At 51.0% G+C, this 27705-nt stretch overlaps 1 protein-coding gene across 1 annotated transcript in view; it reads left to right on the forward strand.

Moving 5' to 3' along the window:
* Positions 1-27705, forward strand: part of SYMPK (symplekin scaffold protein) — an 81442-nt gene that overhangs the window by 13118 nt on the left and 40619 nt on the right. Inside the window, exons 2-6 of the mRNA XM_063938450.1 lie at positions 19360-19436; positions 19800-19865; positions 19939-19992; positions 20072-20145; positions 22355-22481. Of these exons, the coding sequence (XP_063794520.1) occupies positions 19362-19436; positions 19800-19865; positions 19939-19992; positions 20072-20145; positions 22355-22481 (396 nt within the window). The 5' untranslated portion in view covers positions 19360-19361. The remainder of the gene's footprint in view (positions 1-19359; positions 19437-19799; positions 19866-19938; positions 19993-20071; positions 20146-22354; positions 22482-27705) is intronic.

A 27705-nucleotide genomic window follows, 5' to 3' on the forward strand; every position in this document is an offset into this window, starting at 1 on the left:
GCGGGGGGGGTGGAGCTAACTCCCGCGCTGTAGGCTCAGCGCTCTCCGCCCCCCGGCCGCGGCAGCTGCAGCAGCGCGTACAGGTCCCCGGTCGCTCCAGCAGCGCGTACTCCGGCCTCTCCAGCACCTCCGCTCCACGGTCGCTCCAGTACCTCCGCTCCCCGGCCGCTCCAGCACATTTTAAAGGTGAGGTTGATATTCCCGCTTTGCTCAGCGGGCTCCCGGCGGCGGCTCCCAGCGCTCATTGTCACAAAGGGGGATTTTAGTTTTCTGTGCAGGGAGATAAGATATTGGGTTTATCTCACTTTGGCAGCCATTCCTTCCTGCAGGAGAGTCCTCTGCCCGGCATTCCATACAGGAGCCTGCTATATAACAGGAGCTGGGGATTCACTCATTAAGGATTTAAATCTAGTGTGCAATAACAGTTTTTCACACAGTATTTATCTACCCTGTTGGGTGTTTGTTTGTGTATATAGATATATGTATGTGTGCGGGTGTATGTATATATGTGTGTATATATATATATATATATATATATATATGCATACAATGCCATATATAGGGAAATGCCCCGCCTTGCCACATAACACTTTCCCCCATCTCTTCTCGCGGGCTGGCCAACATTTTGAAAAGCCAGCGGAACCTCCGAAAACATCTGGTGCACCTAAATTAGCGGTACGCTACATACAGGGTGGGGTGTTGCCTTCCCTTTATTATTCCTTGGTGTCACTGGGTACTAATGCTATTGGCAATTTGGGGAATGTGTATATATATAAAACAGTGTGGCTCAGCACACTAATCCCCTAAACACCCAACCACAGAGGCCTGGGTTCAAGTACCACAACAGATACTTTAAGGCACAAATAGCGCTGCGGCTCAGTACGCTAGTAGCGGGTATCTCAACAGGGGGACCAGGGTTTTGAATCCCAACCAAAAAAAAAAAAACTTTAAGGGGAGCTCCTATGGCCTAGTGGCTAAGACTCCTGTCCCACAGCGCAGCGTTACTGGTTCACTAGAAAGTTTATATGGAATTGTGTAGGTCTCTACACATTATAGTGCAGACCTTACATAGCGCTGTGTTTATTTAACCCACCTTTTCTCCTTTCGTTTGTCTCACCTGGGATAGTCAAAGAATTCCCTCTTAAGTGTGAAGTATGCGGTGGATCCATCTGCAGAGCCCTCCACGCACCTGCAGGACACTCCTGTTTGAACGGCTCAGATTATGCAGGTAATGTCACTGGTAACCAGAGACCTTGTACGTCATTTCACCTCTCCAGGTTTCTAAAGGAACCTTGCTAACCTTCCATGTTACACGACTCGGCGGTGGAAAGGCCTCTCTGGGAGGAGGCGAGAGATGTCCAGGATACAGAGGATGTCTGTTTTCGGTGCAGTCTCAACCAGTGTCTCAGAATATCCAGATGCATTATACAGCAGTTCGTCTGATACTGCAGGTAAAGAAGGCGGACACGTCAGGTCCATCAGGGTTCGACGCCGATGACGAAATGACAGCGACTGGTCCAGTTTCAGATGAGCTGGACAGGCTCCGGTAGGCGGCCGGCAGACACCCGCATACACAATTTCAGGTATAAAACAATGTTTGTTTCTCTGACGTCCTAGTGGATGCTGGGAACTCCGTAAGGACCATGGGGAATAGACGGACTCCGCAGGAGACTGGGCACTCTAAAAGAAAGATTAGGTACTATCTGGTGTGCACTGGCTCCTCCCTCTATGCCCCTCCTCCAGACCTCAGTTAGAATCCTGTGCCCGGCTGAGCTGGATGCACACTAGGGGCTCTCCTGAGCTCCTAGAAAGAAAGTATATTTTAGGTTTTTTATTTTATAGTGAGACCTGCTGGCAACAGACTCACTGCAGCGAGGGACTAAGGGGAGAAGAAGCGAACCTACCTAACAGGTGGTAGTTTGGGCTTCTTAGGCTACTGGACACCATTAGCTCCAGAGGGATCGACCGCCGGACCCGTCCTTGGTGTTCGTTCCCGTAGCCGCGCCGCCGTCCCCCTTACAGAGCCAGAAGCATGAAGATGGTCCGGAAAATCGGCGGCAGAAGACTTCAGTCTTCACCAAGGTAGCGCACAGCACTGCAGCTGTGCGCCATTGCTCCTCATACACACTTCACACTCCGGTCACTGAGGGTGCAGGGCGCTGGGGGGGGGCGCCCTGAGCAGCAATAAAAACACCTTGGCTGGCAAAATAACCACAATATATAGCCCCAGAGGCTATATATGTGATAATTACCCCTGCCAGAATCCATAAAAAAGCGGGAGAAAAGTCTGCGAAAAAGGGGCGGAGCTATCTCCCTCGGCACACTGGCGCCATTTTCTCTTCACAGTGTAGCTGGAAGACAGCTCCCCAGGCTCTCCCCTGTAGTTTTCAGGCTCAAAGGGTTAAAAAGAGAGGGGGGGGCACTAAATTTAGGCGCAATATTGTTTATACAAGCAGCTATTGGGGAAAACTCACTCAGTGATAGTGTTTATCCCTACATTATATAGCGCTCTGGTGTGTGCTGGCATACTCTCTCTCTGTCTCCCTAAAGGGCTGCGTGGGGTCCTGTCCTCAGTCAGAGCATTCCCTGTGTGTGTGCGGTGTGTCGGTACGGCTGTGTCGACATGTTTGATGAGGAGGCTTATGTGGAGGCGGAGCAGATGCCGATAAATGGGATGTCGCCCCCTGTGGGCCGACACCAGAGTGGATGGATAGGTGGAAGGTATTAACCGACAGTGTCAACTCCTTACATAAAAGACTGGATGACGTAACAGCTATGGGACAGCCGGCTTCTCAGCCCGCGCCTGCCCAGGCGTCTCAAAGGCCATCAGGGGCTCAAAAACGCCCGCTCCCTCAGATGGCAGACACAGATGTCGACACGGAGTCTGACTCCAGTGTCGACGAGGTTGAGACTTATACACAATCCACTAGGAACATCCGTTACATGATCCCGGCAATAAAAAATGTGTTACACATTTCTGACATTAACCCAAGTACCACTAAAAAAGGGTTTTATGTTTGGGGAGAAAAAGCAGGCAGTGTTTTATTCCCCCATCCAATGAGTGAATGAAGTGTGAAAAAGCGTGGGTTCCCCCGATAAGAAACTGGTAATTTCTAAAAAGTTACTGATGGCGTACCCTTTCCCGCCAGAGGATAAGTTACGCTGGGAGATATCCCCTAGGGTGGATAAGGCGCTCACACGTTTGTCAAAAAAGGTGGCACTGCCGTCTTAGGATACGGCCACTTTGAAGGTACCTGCTGATAAAAAGCAGGAGGCTATCCTGAAGTCTGTATTTACACACTCGGGTACTAGACTGAGACCTGCAGATAGTGCTGCTGCAGCGTGGTCGGTGACCCTGTCAAACAGGGATACTATTTTGCGAACATAAGACGTCGTCTTATATATGAGGGATGCACAGAGGGATATTATGCCGGCTGGCATCCAGAATTAATGCAATGTCCTTTCTGTCAGGAGGGTATTAGAGACCCGACACTGGACAGGTGATGCTGACTTTAAAAGGCACATAGAGCCTTATAAGGGTGAGGAATTGTTTGGGGATGGTCTCTGGGACCTCGTATCCACAGCAACAGCTGGGAAGAAAATTTTTTACCTCAGGTTTCCTCACAGCCTAAGAAAGCACTGTATTATCAGTTACAGTCCTTTCGGCTTCAGAAAAGCAAGCGGGTCAAAGGCGCTTCCTTTCTGCATAGAGACGAGGGAAGAGGGAAAAAGCTGCTCCAGTCAGCCAGTTCCCAGAATCAAAATTCTTCCCCCGCTTCCTCTGAGTCCACCGCATGACGCGGGGGCTCCACAGGCGTAGCCAGGTACGGTGGGGGGCCGCCTCAAAAATTTCAGCGATCAGTGGGCTCGCTCACAGGTGGATCCCTGGATCCTTGAAGTAGTATCTCAGGGGTACAGGCTGGAATTCGAGGCGTCTCCCCCCCCCGCCGTTTCCTCAAATCTGCCTTGCCGACAACTCCCTCAGGCAGGGAGGCTGTGCTAGAGGCAATTCACAAGCTGTATTCCCAGCAGGTGATAGTCAAGGTGCCCCTACTTCAACAAGGACGGGGTTACTATTCCACACTGTTTGTGGTACCGAAACCGGACGGTTCGGTGAGACCCATTTTAAATTTGAAGTCCTTGAACACATACATAAAAAAAATTCAAGTTCAAGATGGAATCGCTCAGGGCGGTTATTGCAAGCCTGGAGGAGGGGGATTACATGGTATCCCTGGACATCAAGGATGCTTACCTACATGTCCCCATTTACCATCCTCACCAGGTGTACCTCAGATTTGTGGTACAGGATTGCCATTACCAATTCCAAACACTGCCGTTGGGACTGTCCACGGCACCGAGGGTCTTTACCAAGGTAATGGCAGAAATGATGATACTCCTTCGAAAAAAGGGAGTTTTTAATTATCCCGTACTTGGACGATCTCCTTATAAAGGCGAGGTCCATGGAGCAGTTGTTTGTCGGAGTAGCACTATCTCGGGAAGTGCTACAACAGCACGGATGGATTCTATACATTCCAAAGTCACAGCTGGTTCCTACCACACGCCTGCTGTTCCTGGGGATGGTTCTGGACACGGAACAGAAAAAAGTGTTTCTCCCGCAGGAGAAAGCCAAGGAGCTGTCATCTCTAGTCAGAGACCTCCTGAAACCAAAACAGGTATCGGTGCATCACTGCACACTAGTCCTAGGAAAAATGGTAGCTTCTTACGAAGCAAAATTCCATTCGGCAGGTTCCATGCAAGAACCTTTCAGTGGGACCTCTTGGACAAGTGGTCGGAATCGCATCTTCAGATGCATCGGCTGATAACCCTGTCTCCAAGGACCAGGGTATCTCTACTGTGGTGGCTGCAGAGTGCTCATCTTCAAGAGGGCCGCAAATTCGGCATGCAGAACTGGGTCCTGGTAACCACGGATGCCAGCCTTCGAGGCTGGGGGGCAGTCACACAGGGAAGAAATTTCTAAGGACTTTGGTCAAGTCAGGAGTCGTCCCTACACATAAATATTCTGGAACTGAGGGCCATTTACAATGCCCTAAGTCTGGCAAGGCCTCTGCTTCAAAACCAGCTGGTACTGATCCAATCAGACAACATCACGGCAGTCGCCCATGTAAACCGACAGGGCGGCACAAGAAGCAGGATGGCGATGGCAGAAGCCACAAGGATTCTCCGATGGGCGGAAAATCACGTCTTAGCACTGTCAGCAGTGTTCATTCCGGGAGTGGACAACTGGGAAGCAGACTTCCTCAGCAGACACGACCGACACCCGGGAGAGTGGGGACTTCATCCAGAAGTCTTCCAACTGTTGGTAAACCGTTGGGAAAGGCCACAGGTGGACATGATGGCGTCCCGCCTAAACAAAAAACTAGATATTGCGCCAGGTCAAGGGACCCTCAGGCAATAGCTGTGGACGCTCTAGTGACACCGTGGGTGTACCAGTCGGTTTATGTATTCCCTCCTCTGCCTCTCATACCAAAGGTACTGAGAATAATAAGAAAACGAGGAGTAAGAACGATACTCGTGGTTCCGGATGGGCCAAGAAGAGCTTGGTACCCAGAACTACAAGAAATAATATCAGAGGACCCATGGCCTCTACCGCTCAGACAGGATCTGCTACAGCAGGGGCCCTGTCTGTTCCAAGACTTACCGCGGCTGCGTTGGACGGCATGGCGGTTGAATTCCGGATCCTAAAGCAAAAGGGCATTCCGGAGGAAGTCATTCCTACGCTGATAAAAGCCAGGAAAGAAGTAACCGCAAACCATTATCACCGTATTTGGCGAAAATATGTTGCGTGGTGTGAGGCCAGGAAGGCCCCAACAGAGGAATTTCAGCTGGGTCATTTTCTGCACTTCCTACAGTCAGGAGTGACTATGGGCCTAAATTTGGGTTCCATTAAGGTCCAGATTTCGGCTCTGTCGATTTTCTTCCAGAAAGAACTGGCTTCACTGCCTGGAGTTCAGACATTTGTAAAGGGAGTGCTACATACTCAGTCCCTTTTTTGTGCCTTCTGTGGCACCTTGGGATCTCAACGTGGTGTTGAGTTTCTTAAAATCACATTGGTTTGAGCCACCTAAAACCGTGGATCTGAAATATCTCACGTGGAAAGTGGTCATGTTATTGGCCTTGGCTTCGGCCAGGCGTGTGTCAGAATTGGCGGCTTTGTCATGTAAAAGCCCTTATCTGATTTTCCATATGGATAGGGCAGAATTGTGGACTCGTCCCCAGTTTCTCCCTAAGGTGGTATCAGCTTTTCACTTGAACCAACCTATTGTAGTGCCTGCGGCTACTAGGGACTTGGAAGATTCCAAGTTACTGGACGTAGTCAGGGCCTTAAAAATTTATATTTCCAGGACGGCTGGAGTCAGGAAAACTGACTCGCTTTTTATCCTGTAGGCACCCAACAAAATAGGTGCTCCTGCTTCTAAGCAGACTATTGCTCGCTGAATTTGTAGCACAATTCAGCTGGAGCATTCTGCGGCTGGATTGCCGCATCCTAAATCAGTAACAGCCCATTCCACGAGGAAAGTGGGCTCATCTTGGGCGGCTGCCCGAGGGGTCTCGGCTTTACAACTTTGCCGAGCTGCAACTTGGTCAGGGGCAAACACGTTTGCTAAATTCTACAAATTTGATACCCTGGCTGAGGAGGACCTTGAGTTCTCTCATTCGGTGCTGCAGAGTCATCCGCACTCTCCCGCCCGTTTGGGAGCTTTGGTATAATCCCCATGGTCCTTACGGAGTTCCCAGCATCCACTAGGACGTCAGAGAAAATAAGAATTTACTCACCGGTAAATCTATTTCTCGTAGTCCGTAGTGGATGCTGGGCGCCCATCCCAAGTGCGGATTGTCTGCAATACTTGTATATTGTTATTGCCTAACTAAAGGGTTATTGTTGAGCCATCTGTTGAGAGGCTCAGTTGTTATCATACCGTTAACTGGGTATTGTATCACGAGTTATACGGTGTGATTGGTGTGGCTGGAATGAGTCTTACCCGGGATTCAAAATCCTTCCTTATTGTGTCAGCTCTTCCAGGCACAGTATACTAACTGAGGTCTGGAGGAGGGGCATAGGGGGAGGAGCCAGTGCACACCAGATAGTACCTAATCTTTCTTTTAGAGTGCCCAGTCTCCTGCGGAGCCTGTCTATTCCCCATGGTCCTTACGGAGTTCCCAGCATCCACTACGGACTACGAGAAATAGATTTACCGGTGAGTAAAATCTTATTTCTCTAACGTCCTAAGTGGATGCTGGGGACTCCGTCAGGACCATGGGGTTTAGCGGCTCCGCAGGAGACAGGGCACAATAATAAAAGCTTTAGGATCAGGTGGTGTGCACTGGCTCCTCCCCCTATGACCCTCCTCCAAGCCTCAGTTAGATTTTTGTGCCCGGCCGAGAAGGGTGCAATCTAGGTGGCTCTCCTGAGCTGCTTAGAATAAAAGTTTAAGTTAGGTTTTTTATTTTCAGTGAGTCCTGCTGGCAACAGGCTCACTGCTTCGAGGGACTTAGGGGAGAGAAGTAAACTCACCTGCGTGCAGGATGGATTTGCTTCTTAGGCTACTGGACACCATTAGCTCCAGAGGGAGTCGGAACACAGGTCTCACCCTGGGGTTCGTCCCGGAGCCGTGCCGCCGACCCCCCTTGCAGATGCCGAAGTTGAAGAGGTCCAGAGGTCCAGAAACAGGCGGCAGAAGACTTTCAGTCTTCATAAGGTAGCGCACAGCACTGCAGCTGTGCGCCATTGTTGTCAGCACACTTCATACCAGCGGTCACTGAGGGTGCAGGGCGCTGGGGGGGGGCGCCCTGGGCAGCAATGTATTATACCTTTTTTATGGCTAAAATACATCACATATAGCCCTTGAGGCTATATGGATGTATTTAACCCCTGCCAGATCTCACAAACTCCGGGAGAAGAGCCCGCCGTTTTAGGGGGCGGGGCCTATTCTCCTCAGCACACGGCGCCATTTTCCTGCTCAGCTCTGCTGTGAGGAAGGCTCCCAGGCTCTCCCCTGCACTGCACTACAGAAACAGGGTTAAAACAGAGAGGGGGGGGCACTTATTTGGCGATATGATTACATATGTGAAAATGCTATAAGGGAAAACACTTGTATAAGGGGTTGTCCCTGTATAATTATAGCGTTTTTGGTGTGTGCTGGCAAACTCTCCCTCTGTCTCCCCAAAGGGCTAGTGGGGTCCTGTCCTCTATCAGAGCATTCCCTGTGTGTGTGCTGTGTGTCGGTACGTGTGTGTCGACATGTAGGAGGACGATGTTGGTGAGGAGGCGGAGCAAATTGCCTGTATTGGTGATGTCACTCTCTAGGGAGTTGACACCGGAATGGATGGCTTATTTAGGAATTACGTGATAATGTCAACACGATGCAAAGTCGGTTGACGACATGAGACGGCCGGCAAACAAATTAGTACCTGTCCAGGCGTCTCAGACACCGTCAGGGGCTTGTAAAAACGCCCATTTACCTCAGTTGGTCGACACAGACACAGACACGGACACTGACTTCAGTGTCGACGGTGAAGAAACAAACGTATTTTCCTTTAGGGCCACACGTTACATGTTAAGGGCAATGAAGGAGGTGTTACATATTTCTGATACTACAAGTACCACAAATAAGGGTATTATGTAGGGTGGGAATAATCTACTTGTAGTTTTTCCTGAATCAGATAAATTAAAGTGTGTGATGATACGTGGGTTTCCTCCGATAGAAAATTATTGGAGGTATACCTTTTCCCGCCAGAAGTGAGGGCGAGTTGGGAAACACACCTTAGGGTGGATAAGGCGCTCACACGCTTATAAAAACAAGTGGCGTTACCGTCTCCAGATACGGCCGCCCTCAAAGAGCCAGCTGATAGGAAGCTGAAAAATATCCTAAAAAGTATATACACACATACTGGTGTTATACTACGACCAGCAATCGCCTCAGCCTGGATGTGCAGCGCTGGGGGGGCTTGGTCGGATTTCCTGACTGAAAATATTGATACCCTTGACAGGAACAATATTTTATTGACTATAGAGCATTTTAAGGATGCATTTCTATATATGCGAGATGCGCAGAGGGATATTTGCATTCTGGCATCAAGAGTAGATGTGATGTCCATATCTGCCAGACGATGTTTATAGACACGACAGTGGTCAGGTGATGCAGATTCCAGACGGCACATGGAAGTATTGCCGTATAAAGGGGCGGTCCATCGGACCTGGTGGCCATGGCAACAGCTGGAAAATCCACTTTTGTTACCCCAAGTCACATCTCAGCAGAAAAGGACACAGTCTTTTCAGTCTCAGTCCTTTCGTACCCATAAAGGCAGGCGGGCAAAGGCCAGTCATATCTGCCCAGGGTTAGAGGAAAGGGAAGAAGACTGCAGCAGGCAGCCCATTCCCAGGAACAGAAGTCCTCCACAGCTTCTGCCAAGTCCGCAGCATGACGCTGGGGCCATACAAGCGGACTCAGGTGCGGTGGGGGGTCATCTCAAGAGTTTCAGCACGCAGTGGGCTCACTCGCAAGTGGACTCCTGGATCCTACACGTAGTATCCCAGGTGTACATTGGAAATTCGAGACGTCTTCCCCTCACAAGTTCCTGAAGTCTGCTTTACCAACGTCTCCCTCCGACAGGGAGGCAGTATTGGGAAAAAATTCACAGGCTGTATTCCCAGCAGGTGATAATCGAAGTACCCCTCCTACAACAAGGGAAGGGGTATTATTCCACACTATATTGTGGTACTGAAGCCAAACGGCTCGGTGAGATCAAAAAGATTTGAACAATTACATACAAGGGTTCAAATCAAGATGGAGTCACTCAGAGCAGTGATAGCGAACCAGGACGATATGGTGTCACTGGATATCAGGGACGCTTACCTACATGTCCAAATTTTGCCCTTCTCACCAAGGGTATCTCAGGTTCGTGGTACAGAACTGTCACTATCAGTTCAGACGCTGCCGTTTGGATTGTCCACGGCACCCCGGGTCTTTACCATGGTAATGGCCGAAATGATGATTCTTCCTAAAAGAAATATGGACGCTTTCCTGATAAGGGCAAGGTCCAGAGAACAGTTGGCGGTCGGAGTAGCACTATCTCAAGTAGTTCTACGACAGCACGAGTGGATTCTAAATATTCCAAAATCGCAGCTTTTTCCGACGACACGTCTAATGTTCCTAGGAATGATTCTGGACACAGTCCAGAAAAGGATGTTTTCTCCCGGAGAAGAAGGCCAGGGAGTAATCCGAGCTAGTCAGGAACCTCCTAAAACCAGGAAAAGTATCAGTGCATCATTGCACAAGGGTCCTGTGAAAAATGGTGGTTTCTTACAAAGCGATCCCATTCGGTAGATTTCACGCAAGAACCTTTCAGTGGAATCTGCTGGGAAAATGGTCCGGATCGCATCTTCAGATGCATCAGCGGATAACCCTGTCTCCAAGGACAAGGGTGTTTTCTTCTGCGGTGGCTGCAGAGTGTTCATCTATGAAAGGGCCGCAGATTCGACATTCAGGACTGGGTCCTGGTGACCACGGATGCCAGCCTGAGTGGCTGGGGAGCAGTCACACAAGGAAAAAATTTCCAGGGAGTGTGATCAAGTCTGGAGACTTCTCTCCACATAAATATACTGGAGCTAAGGGCAATTTACAAGGCTCTAAGCTTAGCAAGACCTCTGCTTCAAGGTCAGCCGGTATTGATCCAGTGGGACAACATCACGGCAGTCGCCCACGTAAACAGACAGGGCGGCACATGAAGCAGGAGGGAAATGGCAGAAACTGCAAGGATTCTTCGCTGGGCGAAAAATCATGTGATAATACTCTCAGCAGTGTTAATTCCGGGAGTGGAAAACTGGGAAGCAGACTTCCTCAACAGGCATAACCTCCACCCGGGAGAGTGGGGACTTCAGCGGGAAGTCTTCCACATGATTGTAAACCGTTGGGAAAAACCAAAGGTGGACATGATGGCGTCCCGCCTGAACAAAAAACTAGACAGATATTGCGCCAGGTCAAGGGACCCTCAGGCAATAGCGGTGGACGCTCTGGTAACACTGTGGGTGTACCAGTCAGGGTATGTGTTCCCTCCTATGCATCTCATACCAAAAGTACTGAGAATCATAAGAAGGAGATGAGTAAGAACGATACTCGTGGTTCCGGATGGGTCAAGAAGGACTTGGTACCCGGAACTTCAAGAGATGCTCACGGAAGAACCGTGGCCTCTACCTTTAAGAGAGGACCTGCTCCAGCAGGGGCCTTGTCTTTTCCAAGACTTACCGCGGCTGCGTTTGACGGCATGGCAGTTGAACGCCGGATCCTGAAAGGGCATTCCAGATGAAGTCATCCCTACCCTGGTCGAAGCCAGGAAGGATGTAACCGCAAAACATTTTCACCGCATTTGGCGAAAATATGTTGCGTGGTGTGAGGCCAAGAAGGTCCCTACAGAGGAATTCCAACTGGGTCGTTTCCTACATTTCCTGAAAACAGGACTGTCTATGGGCCTAAAATTAGGGTCCATTAAGGTTCAAATTTCGACCCTGTCGAATTTCTTCCAGAAAGAACTGGCTTCAGTGCCTGAAGTTCAGACGTTTGTAAAAGGGGTACTGCATATACAGCCTCCTTTTGTGCCCCCAGTGGCACCTTGGGATCTCAATGTTGTTTTGAGTTTCCTAAAGTCACATTGGTTTGATCCACTCACCACTGTGGAATTAAAATATTTCACATGGAAGGTGAAGATTCTATTAGCCCTGGCTTCAGCCAGGCGTGTGTCAGAATGGGCGGCTTTATCATATAAAAGCCCTTACTTAATTTTTCATTCTGACGGGGCAGAATTGAGGACTCGTCCTCAATTTCTCCTTAAGGTGTTTTCTGTTTTTCACATGAACCAACCTATTGTGGTACCTGCGGCTACTAGGGACTTGGAGGACTCCAAGTTACTTGACGTTGTCAGGGCCCTGAAAATATATGTTTCCAGGACGACTGGAGTCAGAAAATCTGACTCGCTGTTTAGCCTGTATGCACCCAACAAGATGGGTGTTCCTGCTTCTAAGCAGACGACTGCTCGCTGGATTTGTAGTACAATTCAGCTTGCACATTCTGTGGCAGGCTTGCCACAGCCAAAATCAGTAAAAGCCCATTCCACAAGGAAGTGGGCTCATCTTGGGCGGCTGCCCGAGGGGTCTCGGCTTTACAACTTTGCCGAGCTGCTACTTGGTCAGGGGCACACCCTGACTGAGGAGGACCTGGAGTTCTCTCATTCGGTGCTGCAGAGTCATCCGCACTCTCCCGCCCGTTTGGGAGCTTTGGTATAATCCCCACGGTCCTGACGGAGTCCCCAGCATCCACTTAGGACGTTAGAGAAAATAAGAATTTACTTACCGATAATTCTATTTCTCGTAGTCCGTAGTGGATGCTGGGCGCCCATCCCAAGTGCGGATTGTCTGCAATACTTGTACATAGTTATTGTTACAAAAATCGGGTTATTCTTGTTGTGAGCCATCTTTTCAGAGGCTCCTTCGTTGTTATCATACTGTTAACTGGGTTCAGATCACAGGTTGTACGGTGTGATTGGTGTGGCTGGTATGAGTCTTACCCGGGATTCAATATCTTTCCTTATTATGCACGCTCGTCCGGGCACAGTATCCTAACTGAGGCTTGGAGGAGGGTCATAGGGGGAGGAGCCAGTGCACACCACCTGATCCTAAAGCTTTTATTATTGTGCCCTGTCTCCTGCGGAGCCGCTAAACCCCATGGTCCTGACGGAGTCCCCAGCATCCACTACGGACTACGAGAAATAGAATTATCGGTAAGTAAATACTTATTTTTTCCTATCCTCTCCCCGCAGACGGAGGGGAATGGTATCAGAACCTCTCCAGGGTTTACCCCTCGATGTATCACCGGTCCAACAAGCTGCCGTTTTCCTGAGCAACCTTGCTCAGGTATCCATCGAAGACACATATGCGGCAGCTGGGTTCTACCTTGTCCGGAGCAGGTAGGTTGTGGACCAATTGTCCTCTAGGTTACAGGATATTTCGCATCAGGATCAACTGATGCTTTGGGACACATCAGAATCACTATTCTGCTTTATATTCTTTTGAGGTCTCCACGTCTGTATACTCGGAACCTGCATTTTCGCTTGGGCTGTCTTAACCCGACGACCTCTGGGGCTGCGACAGTGACAGGTGAACATGAAATCCTACAGGGCAGATGGTTCTGGGGAAGGAACTTTCTGCAGGATTTCTTGAACCATTGGAGGTAAGTCCACTTTTCTTTCTCCTACTGCTGCCCCAGCTTCAGGACAGACCTTTACCGTTTTTTCCTCTAGATCTTTCCGTGGCTTTCAAGCTTTCGACTCCACACGCGATATCTCCGTCGCCAGGGGATCTCAGGGTGACAGGCTGAAGCAGCGGTTCAGCATCCTCGGTCCAGTCTGAGTTTAGGTCATCCTATACACCCACTACAGGTCAGACCTTCCTACCACCTGGAGGGTCCCAGGGTAGGGACATGTCGGTGGTCCTACGGGGAGTACTGAGAAGGATTGGGCGGTTACAGACTAGATTTTGCAGTACAACCGTTTCAGGAGTCAAGAGAGTCATACTGCAGGCGGCACTCCATATGCTTCTAACCGCAAAGGGTGTTGATCCCTGTTTCTCAGATATCCTTTGAATCGGGACAGTTCTCAGGCCTTTGTTTTCTGTTCACGTTCCGAAGCCAGTTGGCCAGGCCTATTCTGGCCTTACAATCCTTTCGGTCTGTTATTGCTAGTTTTGAACAAGAAAGGGTGTTTTACGTGTCCCTTGTCTTCAGGGATGCCTGTTTACTGATTTCCGTTGGACGGGCTTTTCTCAGATTCGCATTACAGGATTCTCATTTTCACTGTCAGTCCTTTCCTTTCGGTCTCTCTTCCGCTCCCACAGGGTTCAGGAAGATCACACAATAACTCTTTTTCAAGGACAGTAGGTGACGTTGGTTCCCTAATGGGACAATCTACTGCTACTATCCCACTCTGTACATTAGGTGGCTTCTGAATATCCAGAGGATCCAGGAGCTTCTGGTTCGACACAGATCCAATCTATGCTCCTCGTAGACGTTTCTCAACACGGTCCGTCAGAGGATTTTTCCTTCCTCGGCACCAGGTACTCTATTCCTTCAGTCAAGTTGCGACGCAATGAGTGGTCGCCTACATTCCTCTCTGAGCGGGGGACAACAATCTTTTTTCCAGGTCAAGCCTCCAGGTCAGACTCCCGGGTGAGGGAACATTCCCCGGAGTTTTGTCAGCCGGTCCGCTGTGGGCGGAGATTTCGGTTCGACCTCAGGGCGTTCTGACTGACTCTTTAACCCTTTACTACTCTCGGACGTGAGCTCTGGCGGCAGTAGCCGAGGAGGCCCTCAGGGCTCCGGGGAGTTTTCTGGTTACTCTGTCCTGCCTCCTTTTCTATTTCTACCTCATGTTCGGTAACACAGGAGGGAATTATGCGTGCTAGTCCTCTCGGTGGGCTGGTTGGGCCACGCATGACTTGAAGATACAGATACACCTGTTGTCAGTAGAGGAGCCTGGGCTCCTACCTCGACTGGACTGTCTACTTCAACAGGGTCCTTTTCTTTGTTCAATCTTACACTTGTTTCGTTTAACCGGGTGACTGTTCACGAGACCTCAGAAGGGAGGAGTTCCCTAGTTCGGTTAGGCCTACTGGGCCCCGATTTCAGAAGTCTGTTACCTCTTCTCGCTTTTGCCACTTTTGGAAAACTTTATGGGACATAATAAGGATAAAAGGGATTTTCCCCTTCTTTCAGTTACCATTCATCTTTGGTTTCTCTGGGAGGTTTGGCTCCGCTGCGCTTCAAACCACAATGACTGGAATTTTAGCTCTCTGCCTTTTTCGGTTTTCTTCCAAAAGAGATTAGCCTAGCGGCCGTAAGTTCGGCCTCTTTTTCAGGGAGTTCTCTATTAGCAACTCCCCCGGCTGAGCTTCGGCCTCAGCAGTCGTTTCTTCCAGAGGGGATGTCCATTTTTCATATAAATCTGACACTAGCGTTTTTCGGTCCTCTTTGAATGTTGTCAGGGCTCGCCGACTCTCTCTACAGCGGTCTTAGGCTATTCGACGAAGTGTTTTTCTTCTTTGTGCTGTACGATGCTCCCGTACTAAATAGCCGGGGTCCCAGCATACGCTGGGCCGTTGGATACATCTGACCATCAGACAGTCTTCTTGGCGGTTGCTAGGGAGCCTCCGTTTTCCATTTCAGCGCACTTTACGCGCGTTGCAAGACCTTCGTGGGCGGCTTCCCGTGGGGTCTCCATGAATACTTTGTCGGGCGGCTACTTGGTCGGACCGACATTCGTTTAGTCAAATTCTACAAGTTTGACACTTTTGCGGCCTCTGCATCACAGTTTGGCCGAGCAGTTTTTACAGGACTCTCAGCGCTCTCCCACCCGTTTTTGGGAGCTCTGGGACGTCCCCATTGTAACTACACTCCAGTGGCCCCTAGTGGATGAAGGAGAAATCAGGATTTTGGTACTTACCGATAACTCCCTTTCTCCGATTTCACAGGGGCCACTGGACGCCCGCCCAGCGCTGTTCCTCCTTGTTTTTTGCTTAAAGGTTTGCAGATCACTATATGACTGCTTGTTGAGTTTGGGCTAGCCTGTTGTTTGTTAGGTTCTGTTCCAGGTTTGGTTTGTGTTATCCTGGTTTACAGGGCGTCATTAACCTCCTCTACCTTAAGGTTTGTTTATTCCAGCTCTCCTCGGGCACAGTTTTACGTAGACTGGCTTGGAGGGGAGATAGTAGGGGAGGAGCTAGCCACAGTGTGAGAATTTTAAAGTGCCAGCTCCCAATTACTGCCTACTATTTCCCCATTGTAACTACGCTCCAGTGGCCCCTGTGGAATCGGAGAAAGGGATTTATCGGTAAGTACCAAAATCCTGATTTATCACATAGCTTCAAATACGGTTTGTATTTTATTTCCCAAACAAATGTTATTCCTTCCTGCATCTACCATTCAGGATTCATATATCAATGAAACCAGCTACATAAATAAATACAGGTTCCCAACCCAATCTGACACTCACAGCCACTACCTGCCGTGCAGATCAAAACGGTTTTGTCATTCACACCTCTCTGCTAGCAGAGGCGATTAGCATGCCACTTCCTATTCCCAGAGAATAGGAGATGCTTATTCAGGCAGATATAGTAAGTGCATTTTCCCCTTTAAAACACAGGTGAGCACATCTTAAATATAAAGACATTTAAACATGCATTCCTGCAATTGTGCACAGAGCACTACATATGACATGTTAAGACACATTATTAAACCTATTTTTAAACAGACTGCGCCCAGCGCCGTAAGTACATTTCAAATATGGTGCCTAGCAACAGTTGCATTGAAAAAGTGGCGTCAAGCGCCCATTGTCTCTCAAAATGGCACCGGGCACGAGGAGTTAACCCCTTCACTGCCACGGCCGCCATTACCCCTGTGGCTGGAGGGTCTCTCCGGCCACACTGGGTAACTGGGCCTCATCCTCCCCGCAGTGCTTCCCTCTGGGCCCTTGTGGCTGCTGCTGGTGGGTCCCTCTCCCTGCTGTCTGCTGTTCCACCCTATACCAGGGGCCAGATGACGAGGACCGGGGGGAAGTATTAGGGTAAGGATAGAGAACCGGGTGTATACGGGGTGAGCCTCACTGGCCCTATCCTCACCCTAGTGCTTCCCTCCGGGCCCCTGTGGCTGCTCTGTTCTACACTATACCAGGGACCGGTAGGGGCTGGTGATGAGGACCGGAGGGGAGTATTAGGGTAAGGATAGAGAACCGGGTGTATACGGGGTGAGCCTCACTGGCCCTATCCTCACCCTAGTGCTTCCCTCCGGGCCCCTGTGGCTGCTCTGTTCTACACTATACCAGGGACCGGTAGGGGCTGGTGATGAGGACCGGAGGGGAGTATTAGGGTAAGGATAGGGCGGGGGAGCCGGTATAACATCATTGTTTCCATGTATAGTCCTGTGTGTTGCGGTGCAGTGTAACGTTTTATCATGTGTGTTACTAGTCGCATATTCCATAATAGCGCTCGCATGTTTCTAGCCCTGGCTGCTGCGCAGATCTTCCCTCTTATATTCTTTTACACTACTCTCATTTTTCTGAGACTTTTCCCCAATAAAAGTCATGATATGTGCTCCGTGCACAGCGTTTCCTCTGTCCCCCATGCAGCGCCCCTCTCTCTGCATGCGGAGCATTTCCTCTGCCCTCCATGCAGCGCCCCTCTCTCTGCATGCAGAGCATTTCCTCTGCCCTCCATGCAGAGCCCCTCTCTCTGCATGCAGAGCGTTTCCTCTGTCCCCCATGCAGCGCCCCTCTCTCTGCATGCGGAGCATTTCCTCTGCCCCCCATGCAGCGCCCCTCTCTCTGCATGCGGAGCATTTCCTCTGCCCTCCATGCAGCGCCCCTCTCTCTGCATGCGGAGCATTTCCTCTGCCCTCCATGCAGAGCCCCTCTCTCTGCATGCAGAGCGTTTCCTCTGTCCCCCATGTAGCGCCCCTCTCTCTGCATGCGGAGCATTTCCTCTGCCCTCCATGCAGCGCCCCTCTCTCTGCATGCAGAGCGTTTCCTCTGCCCTCCATGCAGAGCCCCTCTCTCTGCATGCAGAGCATTTTCTCTGCTCCCCCATACAGCGCCCCTCTCTCTGCATGCGGAGCATTTCCTCTGCCCTCCAGGCAGAGCCCCTCTCTCTGCATGCAGAGCGTTTCCTCTGTCCCCCATGTAGCGCCCCTCTCTCTGCATGCGGAGCATTTCCTCTGCCCTCCATGCAGCGCCCCTCTCTCTGCATGCGGAGCGTTTCCTCTGTCCCCCATGCAGCGCCCCTCTCTCTGCATGCGGAGCATTTCCTCTGCCCCCCCATGCAGCGCCCCTCTCTCTGCATGCAGAGTGTTTCCTCTGCCCTCCATGCAGCGCCCCTCTCTCTGCATGCAGAGCGTTTCCTCTGCCCTCCATGCAGCGCCCCTCTCTCTGCATGCGGAGCATTTCCTCTGCCCCCCATGCAGCGCCCCTCTCTCTGCATGCAGAGCGTTTCCTCTGCCCTCCATGCAGCGCCCCTCTCTCTGCATGCAGAGCGTTTCCTCTGCCCTCCATGCAGCGCCCCTCTCTCTGCATGCGGAGCGTTTCCTCTGTCCCCCATGCAGTGCCCCCCTCTCTGCATGCAGAGCTTTTCCTCTGCCCCCCATGCAGTGCCCCCCTCTCTGCATGCAGAGCTTTTCCTCTGCCCCCCATGCAGCATCCCCCTCTCTGCATGCGGAGCGTTTCCTCTGCCCCCCATGCAGCGCCCCTCTCTCTGCATGCAGAGCTTTTCCTCTGTCCCCCCATGCAGTGCCCCCCTCTCTGCATGCAGAGCTTTTCCTCTGCCCCCATGCAGCGTCCCCCTCTCTGCATGCGGAGCGTTTCCACTGCCCCCCATGCAGCGCCCCTCTCTCTGCACGCAGAGCTTTTCCTCTGCCCCCCATGCAGCGCTCCTCTCTCTGTACGCAGAGCTTTTCCTCTGCCCCCCCATGCAGCGCTCCTCTCTCTGTACGCAGAGCTTTTCCTCTGCCCCCCATGCAGCGCCCCTGTCTCTGCACGTAGAGCTTTTCCTCTGTCCCCCATGCAGCGTCCCTCTCTTTGCATGCAGAGCGTTTCTTCTGCCCCCATGCAGCGCCTCTCTCTCTGCATGCAGAGCATTTCCTCTGTCCCCCATATAGTGCCCCTCTGTGTGAGGTTTGGGCCTCAGTGTGAGGTAAGTATCTGTGTAAGGTGCCGGCCTCAGTGTGAGGTTTTTGTGTGAGGTAAGTATCTGTGTGAGGTGCGGGCCTCAATGTGAGGTATCTGTTTGAGGTGCAGGTCTCAGTGTGAGTTAAGTATCTGTGAGGTGCGGCCCTCAGGGTGAGGTGTGGGCCTCAGTGTGAGTTATCTGTGTGAGGTGCTGCCCTCAGTATGAGGTATCTGTGTGAGGTGTGGCCCTCAGTGTGAGGTATCTGTGTGAGGTGCGGCCCTCAGTGTGAGGTGTGGGCCTCAGTGTGAGGTATCTGTGTGAGGTGTGGGCCTCAGTGTGAGGTATCTGTGTGAGGTGAAGTCCTCAGTGTGAAGTAAGTATCTGTGTGAGGTGAGGTCCTCAGTGTGAAGTAAGTATCTGTGTGAGGTGTGGGCCTCAGTGTGAGGTATCTGTGTGAGGTGTGGGCCTCAGTGTGAGGTATCTGTGAGGTGTGGGCCTCAGTGTGAGGTATCTGAGGTGTGGACCTCTGTGAGGTGTCTGTGAGGTGTGGGCCTCAGTGTGAGGTATCTGTGTGAGGTGTGGGCCTCTGTGAGGTATATGTGTGAGGTGAAGAAGTAATAAAATCCATCTTCTCATTTTAGACATGGCCGTCAGCATGGCGTCTCAGTTTTTCTCCCAAGATGAGGGGGCACCAGATGTAATGTCCACCTCTGAGAAGGTAAGTGTACATGTGTGTGCGTGGTGGAGGATATTGTTAGGCTGGTGTAGGTCCTGAGTTCTCATCCTTTGTGGTGTAATATGGGTGTATACATGTAAAGCTATGTGGCTGTATTGGTGCAGCCGCCATCTTGGCCACGCGGGCTGGGTCTCCAGCACTGTATAATGGGGTGCTGCAAGACGGCCAGTCATACATTAGATCTTCTGTTCCTCTCTAGCCTCTCCTGTGGGGGCTTGGTTACTGAAATATCCGGGCAGACATGAGGTGGAATGGGGGCGGGAGTGCTGGGCAGTCTCTTCATATAACGCAGCGTAGGTAGGTACCTCACAGGTATTTTATGTTTGTCTACTTACATCATTTCAGGTTGTGGAATTGTTGAACACGGCTGCTCTCGCCACAAATGACTCCAAAATTACCATGCTGAAACAGGTGAGTTCCCGGTCTTCCCCGTGGCCTGGATGTGGGCCTGTATGTACCTCACATTTATTCTCCTCACTTGCAGGTTCAGGAGCTTATAATAAACAAGGAACCGACCCTGCTGGATAACTTTCTGGATGTAAGTGATTGTGCTGGAATTAATACGGTAGGTACGAGTTGTATCTTCCTCTGTATAATCCCACAATCGTTCTTTGTAGGAAATCATCGCTTTCCAGGCAGATAAATCTGTAGAAGTTCGGAAATTTGTTGTCAATTTCATTGAAGAGGCATGGTAAGTTATTGTGTGTGTTATTATAGACTATCTGTATATCAGCATGGAGGGGGGGGGGGGTGTACCATGTGTATACCTGCATGTGGGGAGGTACCGTGTGTGTATAGGTGTATATTGGCATGTGGGGAGGTACCATATTGGTTTAGGTGTATATCAGTATGTGGGGGAGGTACCGTATTTGCCGGCGTATAAGACGACTGGGCGTATAAGACGACCCCCAACATTTCCACTCAAAATATAGAGTTTGTTATATACTCGCCGTATAAGACTACCCCCTTCCACACACCAAATAAAACGTAAAAGAACATCAGATTTGTGACATACTGTATATTATGACCTGATAAGAGATTTGGATAGGGAGTATTTATCAAGGTATGCATAAGAAGGGGGGAGGGGGCGAGGAGAAAGTTGTAAAATGTATAAAAGTATACCCCTGTGTGCATTTAGTGTTACCGGTTTCACATGAGTGCCATTAGTATTAGTGCCATTACAGTACCTGTCATTGTCACCATTGTACGGCCACAACGCGACTGCAGCGCCTCCGGCCAGTCCCTGCATCTCCCTGTAATTGGCACCAGTGACCCGCCGCGGCCGCACTGGATATCGCGCGATACTGGATGGTGAGTAGAATGAGGTGGGCGGGCATCGGGAGGCCACTATGGGCACCGGGCGAGTATCGGAAGGCCACTATGGCAGCTATGTCTATCCCAACTGAAGTGCACCCGGCGTATAAGACGACCCCCCAACTTGGAGGCATGTTTTTCAGGGCAAAAAAGTAGTCTTATACGCCAGCAAATACTGTAGGTGTATATCAAGCACAATAGCTCCTACTTTGCACACCTGACTGGTTGCCAAGAGACTGATTGAAGCGCCTTCAGCAGGATTTGCTGTACTGTGTTTCTTCCGGATTCTAGCGCCCTGCCTAAAACAATCCTAGAGTGAACACTACAGAGAGTTACTTGAGTACATTGGACCTCTGGATAAATGTGTTACACAGACAGGATCTGAACCAACAACTTGTACTGTAGAATGTTTTCTGGCTGATACGTGTTTGGAATCTGAGGGCTGTAAGTGTCTCCAGCACTTAGAGTACAGGAATATTACTAGATCCCCAAGCGATTCCCTCATCGTGCAGAAAATGTCAGCATCTGATTAGTCTATATGGAAACGGGGCCTGGACTGCACACCCTAGCTTATTATAATGGGATGTGCTACCTTGCTGGGACTAAGTACTGTAATACTACAACATAGGAACAAAGGGTGCAGGTGCACCATACACCATTAAAATTATTGTAACCATAATATAATATTTGAGGTTCTTGGCATATATTGGCCAGTATATGATCCTGCCCACCTGCTTCACGGTGACCTCATCGGACAGGTCCCTAACACTATAGGGGTTCACCTCCGGGACGCAGAGCACCCCCAGACCACCCCAGCCAAACCACCCCAGGGCATCACACAGAAAAAAAGGATAGGAGTGAAAGATCAGTGTTAAGCAAATGAAAGAGGCTGCTGAATGTAAAAGAAAAGAAGAGGACAGCAGTAAAGTGTTAGAATGTGAAGTTTAGCTGAGCAGTGTTAGAAGTGTAAAAAATATGTGAAGAAAGCTACATAAATCTAAAACAAACACAATGTGATATAAGTGTTAAAAGTAAATGTAAGGTGGTGATGCCCCAAGGTGGCCCAGCCAGAGCAATATAGGGAGCTCCACGCACCAAAAGCTCACCCCCAAACTGACTTTGTATATAATTAAAAGGATCATACCTATGTCTTTTGTGCAGTCAGAATGTGCTGGTTCCCTGTTTAAAAGCCTGATTAGTGTAGACCCCTACTGCCACCCCGGGTCTGGTCATATATTACACGGTAGCAGGAAAATGGTAAAGGCTTCTTCACTCATTGCATTTGGTACATATAACGGTCCATCCATGAAAGAACAGATCTGTTCTGCAATCTCTGGCAATACGATTGAGGGTGTGGCTGCAGGTAAGACAGGTGTTACACACAATATACAACATACTATAGACTATTACAGTACTGGGGAAAGATACATTAATTATCTCAATGTTAAGTTACAGCGAAGCAACAAGAGGACTGAGATCTGAGAGTGTGGGATATCCACTTACTATTCTGTTCCATGTTATGTGTGGGTGGGAGAGGTCAGTCCACCCGCTGACACATTTTTGCTTTTTTTGGCCTCTCTTTACAGTAAGCTGGATAATGAGCTCTTGATTAAATTAATTGCCAATCTCCACATGCTCCTAAAGGATGAGAATGTCAATGTGGTGAAAAAGTCCATTCTGACCATGACCCAGCTGTACAAAGTGGCTCTTCAGGTGAGAATGTTTCTGCTGCTCCCCCTTAAATCTGCTGCTGGTCTCCCCAGTTCCTGATGGTTCTTCTGCCGTTACTGCTGCTCCCCCTCATATCTGCTGCTGGTTTCCCCAGTTCCTGATGTTCCTCCTGCCGTTACTGCTGCTCCCCCTCATATCTGCTGCTGGTTTCCCCAGTTCCTGATGCTCCTCCTGCCGTTACTGCTGCTCCTCATATCTGCTGCTGGTTTCCCCAGTTCCTGATTCTCCTCATATCTGCTGCAGGTTTCCCCAGTTCCTGATTCTCCTCCTGCCGTTACTGCTGCTCCCCCTCATATCTGCTGCTGGTTTCCCCAGTTCCTGATGCTCCTCCTTCCGTTACTGCTGCTCCTCATATCTGCTGCTGGTTTCCCCAGTTCCTGATTCTCCTCATATCTGCTGCTGGTTTCCCCAGTTCCTGATGCTCCTCCTTCCGTTACTGCTGCTCCTCATATCTGTTGCTGGTTTCCCCAGTTCCCGATGCTCCTCCTTCCGTTACTGCTGCTCCTCATATCTGCTGCTGGTTTCCCCAGTTCCTGATTCTCCTCATATCTGTTGCTGGTTTCCCCAGTTCCTTATGCTCCTCCTTCCGTTACTGCTGCTCCCCCTCATATCTGCTGCTGGTTTCCCCAGTTCCTGATGCTCCTCCTACCGTTACTGCTGCTCCCCCTCATATCTGCTGCTGGTTTCCCCAGTTCCTGATGCTCCTCCTTCCGTTACTGCTGCTCCTCCTCATATCTGCTGTTGGTTTCCCCAGTTCCTGATGCTCCTCCCGCCGTTACTGCTGCTCCCCCTCATATCTGCTGCTGGTTTCCCCAGTTCCTGATGCTCCTCCTTCCGTTACTGCTGCTCCTCATATCTGCTGCTGGTTTCCCCAGTTCCTGATGCTCCTCCTTCCGTTACTGCTGCTCCCCCTCATATCTGCTGCTGGTTTCCCCAGTTCCTGATGCTCCTCCTTCCATTACTGCTGCTCCCCCTCATATCTGCTGCTGGTTTCCCCAGTTCCTGATGCTCCTCCTGCCGTTACTGCTGCTCCTCATATCTGTTGCTGGTTTCCCCAGTTCCTGATGCTCCTCCTTCCGTTACTGCTGCTCCCCCTCATATCTGCTGCTGGTTTCCCCAGTTCCTGATGCTCCTCCTACCGTTACTGCTGCTCCCCCTCATATCTGCTGCTGGTTTCCCCAGTTCCTGATGCTCCTCCTTCCGTTACTGCTGCTCCTCCTCATATCTGCTGTTGGTTTCCCCAGTTCCTGATGCTCCTCCCGCCGTTACTGCTGCTCCCCCTCATATCTGCTGCTGGTTTCCCCAGTTCCTGATGCTCCTCCTTCCGTTACTGCTGCTCCTCATATCTGCTGCTGGTTTCCCCAGTTCCTGATGCTCCTCCTTCCGTTACTGCTGCTCCCCCTCATATCTGCTGCTGGTTTCCCCAGTTCCTGATGCTCCTCCTTCCATTACTGCTGCTCCCCCTCATATCTGCTGCTGGTTTCCCCAGTTCCTGATGCTCCTCCTGCCGTTACTGCTGCTCCTCATATCTGTTGCTGGTTTCCCCAGTTCCTGATGCTCCTCCTTCCGTTACTGCTGCTCCCCCTCATATCTGCTGCTGATTTCCCCAGTTCCTGATGCTCCTCCTTCCGTTACTGCTGCTCCCCCTCATATCTGCTGCTGATTTCCCCAGTTCCTGATGCTCCTCCTGCCGTTACTGCTGCTCCCCCTCATGTCTGCTGCTGGTTTCCCCAGTTCCTGATGCTCCTCCTTCCGATACTGCTGCTCCCCCTCATATCTGCTGCTGGTTTCCCCAGTTCCTGATGCTCCTCCCGCCGTTACTGCTGCTCCCCCTCATATCTGCTGCTGGTTTCCCCAGTTCCTGATGCTGCTCCTTCCGTTACTGCTGCTCCTCATATCTGTTGCTGGTTTCCCCAGTTCCTGATGCTCCTCCTTTCGTTACTGCTGCTCCTCATATCTGTTGCTGGTTTCCCCAGTTCCTGATGCTCCTCCTTCCGTTACTGCTGCTCCCCCTCATATCTGCTGCTGGTTTCCCCAGTTCCTGATGCTCCTCCTTCCATTACTGCTGCTCCCCCTCATATCTGCTGCTGGTTTCCTTAGTTCCTGATGCTCCTCCTTCCGTTACTGCTGCTCCCCCTCATATCTGCTGCTGATTTCCCCAGTTCCTTATGCTCCTCCTTCCGTTACTGCTCCCCCTCATATCTGCTGCTGGTTTCCCCAGTTCCTGATGCTCCTCCTTCCGTTACTGCTGCTCCCCCTCATATCTGCTGCTGATTTCCCCAGTTCCTGATGCTCCTCCTTCCGTTACTGCTGCTCCTCATATCTGCTGCTGATTTCCCCAGTTCCTGATGCTCCTCCTTCCGTTACTGCTGCTCCCCCTCATATCTGCTGCTGATTTCCCCAGTTCCTGATGCTCCTCCTTCCGTTACTGCTCCCCCTCATATCTGCTGCTGGTTTCCCCAGTTCCTGATGCTCCTCCTTCCGTTACTGCTGCTCCCCCTCATATCTGCTGCTGATTTCCCCAGTTCCTGATGCTCCTCCTTCCGTTACTGCTGCTCCTCATATCTGCTGCTGATTTCCCCAGTTCCTGATGCTCCTCCTTCCGTTACTGCTCCCCCTCATATCTGCTGCTGATTTCCCCAGTTCCTGATGCTCCTCCTTCCGTTACTGCTGCTCCTCATATCTGCTGCTGATTTCCCCAGTTCCTGATGCTCCTCCTTCCGTTACTGCCCCCCCTCATATCTGCTGCTGGTTTCCCCAGTTCCTGATGCTCCTCCTTCCGTTACTGCTGCTCCCCCTCATATCTGCTGCTGGTTTCCCCAGTTCCTGATGCTCCTCCTGCCGTTACTGCTGCTCCTCATATCTGCTGCTGGTTTCCCCAGTTCCTGATGCTCCTCCTTCCGTTACTGCTGCTCCTCATATCTGCTGCTGATTTCCCCAGTTCCTGATGCTCCTCCTTCCGTTACTGCCCCCCCTCATATCTGCTGCTGGTTTCCCCAGTTCCTGATGCTCCTCCTTCCGTTACTGCTGCTCCCCCTCATATCTGCTGCTGATTTCCCCAGTTCCTGATGCTCCTCCTGCCGTTACTGCTGCTCCTCATATCTGCTGCTGGTTTCCCCAGTTCCTGATGCTCCTCCTTCCGTTACTGCTGCTCCTCATATCTGCTGCTGATTTCCCCAGTTCCTGATGCTCCTCCTTCCGTTACTGCTGCTCCCCCTCATATCTGCTGCTGGTTTCCCCAGTTCCTGATGCTCCTCCTGCCGTTACTGCTGCTCCTCATATCTGCTGCTGGTTTCCCCAGTTCCTGATGCTCCTCCTTCTGTTACTGCTGCTCCTCATATCTGCTGCTGATTTCCCCAGTTCCTGATGCTCCTCCTTCCGTTACTGCTCCCCCTCATATCTGCTGCTGATTTCCCCAGTTCCTGATGCTCCTCCTTCCGTTACTGCTCCTCCTCATATCTGCTGCTGATTTCCCCAGTTCCTGATGCTCCTCCTTCCGTTACTGCTGCTCCCCCTCATATCTGCTGCTGATTTCCCCAGTTCCTGATGCTCCTCCTTCCGTTACTGCTGCTCCCCCTCATATCTGCTGCTGATTTCCCCAGTTCCTGATGCTCCTCCTGCTGTTAATGCTGCTGCTCCTCATATCTGCTGCTGGTTTCCCCAGTTCCTGATGCTCCTCCTTCTGTTACTGCTCCCCCTCATATCTGCTGCTGATTTCCCCAGTTCCTGATGCTCCTCCTTCCGTTACTGCTGCTCCTCATATCTGCTGCTGATTTCCCCAGTTCCTGATTCTCCTCATATCTGCGGCTGGTTTCCCCAGTTCCTGATGCTCCTCCTTCCGTTACTGCTGCTCCTCATATCTGCTGCTGGTTTCCCCAGTTCCTGATGCTCCTCCTTCCGTTACTGCTGCTCCTCATATCTGCTGCTGGTTTCCCCAGTTCCTGATGCTCCTCCTTCCGTTACTGCTGCTCCTCATATCTGCTGCTAGTTTCCCCAGTTCCTGATGCTCCTCCTGCCGTTACTGCTGCTCCCCCTCATATCTGCTGCTGGTTTCCCCAGTTCCTGATGTTCCTCCTTCCGTTACTGCTGCTCCCCCTCATATCTGCTGCTGGTTTCCCCAGTTCCTGATGCTCCTCCTTCCGTTACTGCTGCTCCTCATATCTGCTGCTGGTTTCCCCAGTTCCTGATGCTCCTCCTTCCGTTACTGCTGCTCCTCATATCTGCTGCTGGTTTCCCCAGTTCCTGATGCTCCTCCTGCCGTTACTGCTCCCCCTCATATCTGCTGCTGGTTTCCCCTGTTCCTGATGCTCCTCCTGCCGTTACTGCTGCTCCCCCTCATATATGCTGCTGGTTTCCCCAGTTCCTGATGCTCCTCCTTCCGTTACTGCTCCCCCTCATATCTGCTGCTGGTTTCCCCAGTTCCTGATGCTCCTCCTTCCGTTACTGCTGCTCCTCATATCTGCTGCTGGTTTCCCCAGTTCCTGATGCTCCTCCTGCCGTTACTGCTGCTCCTCATATCTGCTGCTGGTTTCCCCAGTTCCTGATGCTCCTCCTTCCGTTACTGCTGCTCCCCCTCATATCTGCTGCTGGTTTCCCCAGTTCCTGATGTTCCTCCTGCCGTTACTGCTCCCCCTCATATCTGCTGCTGGTTTCCCCTGTTCCTGATGCTCCTCCCACCGTTACTGCTGCTCCCCCTCATATCTGCTGCTGGTTTCCCCAGTTCCTGATGCTCCTCCTTCCGTTACTGCTGCTCCTCATATCTGTTGCTGGTTTCCCCAGTTCCTGATGCTCCTCCTTCCGTTACTGCCCCCCCTCATATCTGCTGCTGGTTTCCCCAGTTCCTGATGTTCCTCCTGCCGTTACTGCTGCTCCCCCTCATATCTGCTGCTGGTTTCCCCAGTTCCTGATGCTCCTCCTTCCGTTACTGCTCCTCCTCATATCTGCTGCTGGTTTCCCCAGTTCCTGATGCTCCTCCTTCCGTTACTGCTCCTCCTCATATCTGCTGCTGGTTTCCCCAGTTCCTGATGCTCCTCCTGCCGTTACTGCTCCTCCTCATATCTGCTGCTGGTTTCCCCAGTTCCTGATGCTCCTCCTGCCGTTACTGCTCCTCCTCATATCTGCTGCTGGTTTCCCCAGTTCCTGATGCTCCTCCTTCCGTTACTGCTCCTCCTCATATCTGCTGCTGGTTTCCCCAGTTCCTGATGCT

Source organism: Pseudophryne corroboree, chromosome 8, assembly GCF_028390025.1.
Source record: "Pseudophryne corroboree isolate aPseCor3 chromosome 8, aPseCor3.hap2, whole genome shotgun sequence".
In the NCBI taxonomy this organism is placed as follows: domain Eukaryota; kingdom Metazoa; phylum Chordata; class Amphibia; order Anura; family Myobatrachidae; genus Pseudophryne; species Pseudophryne corroboree.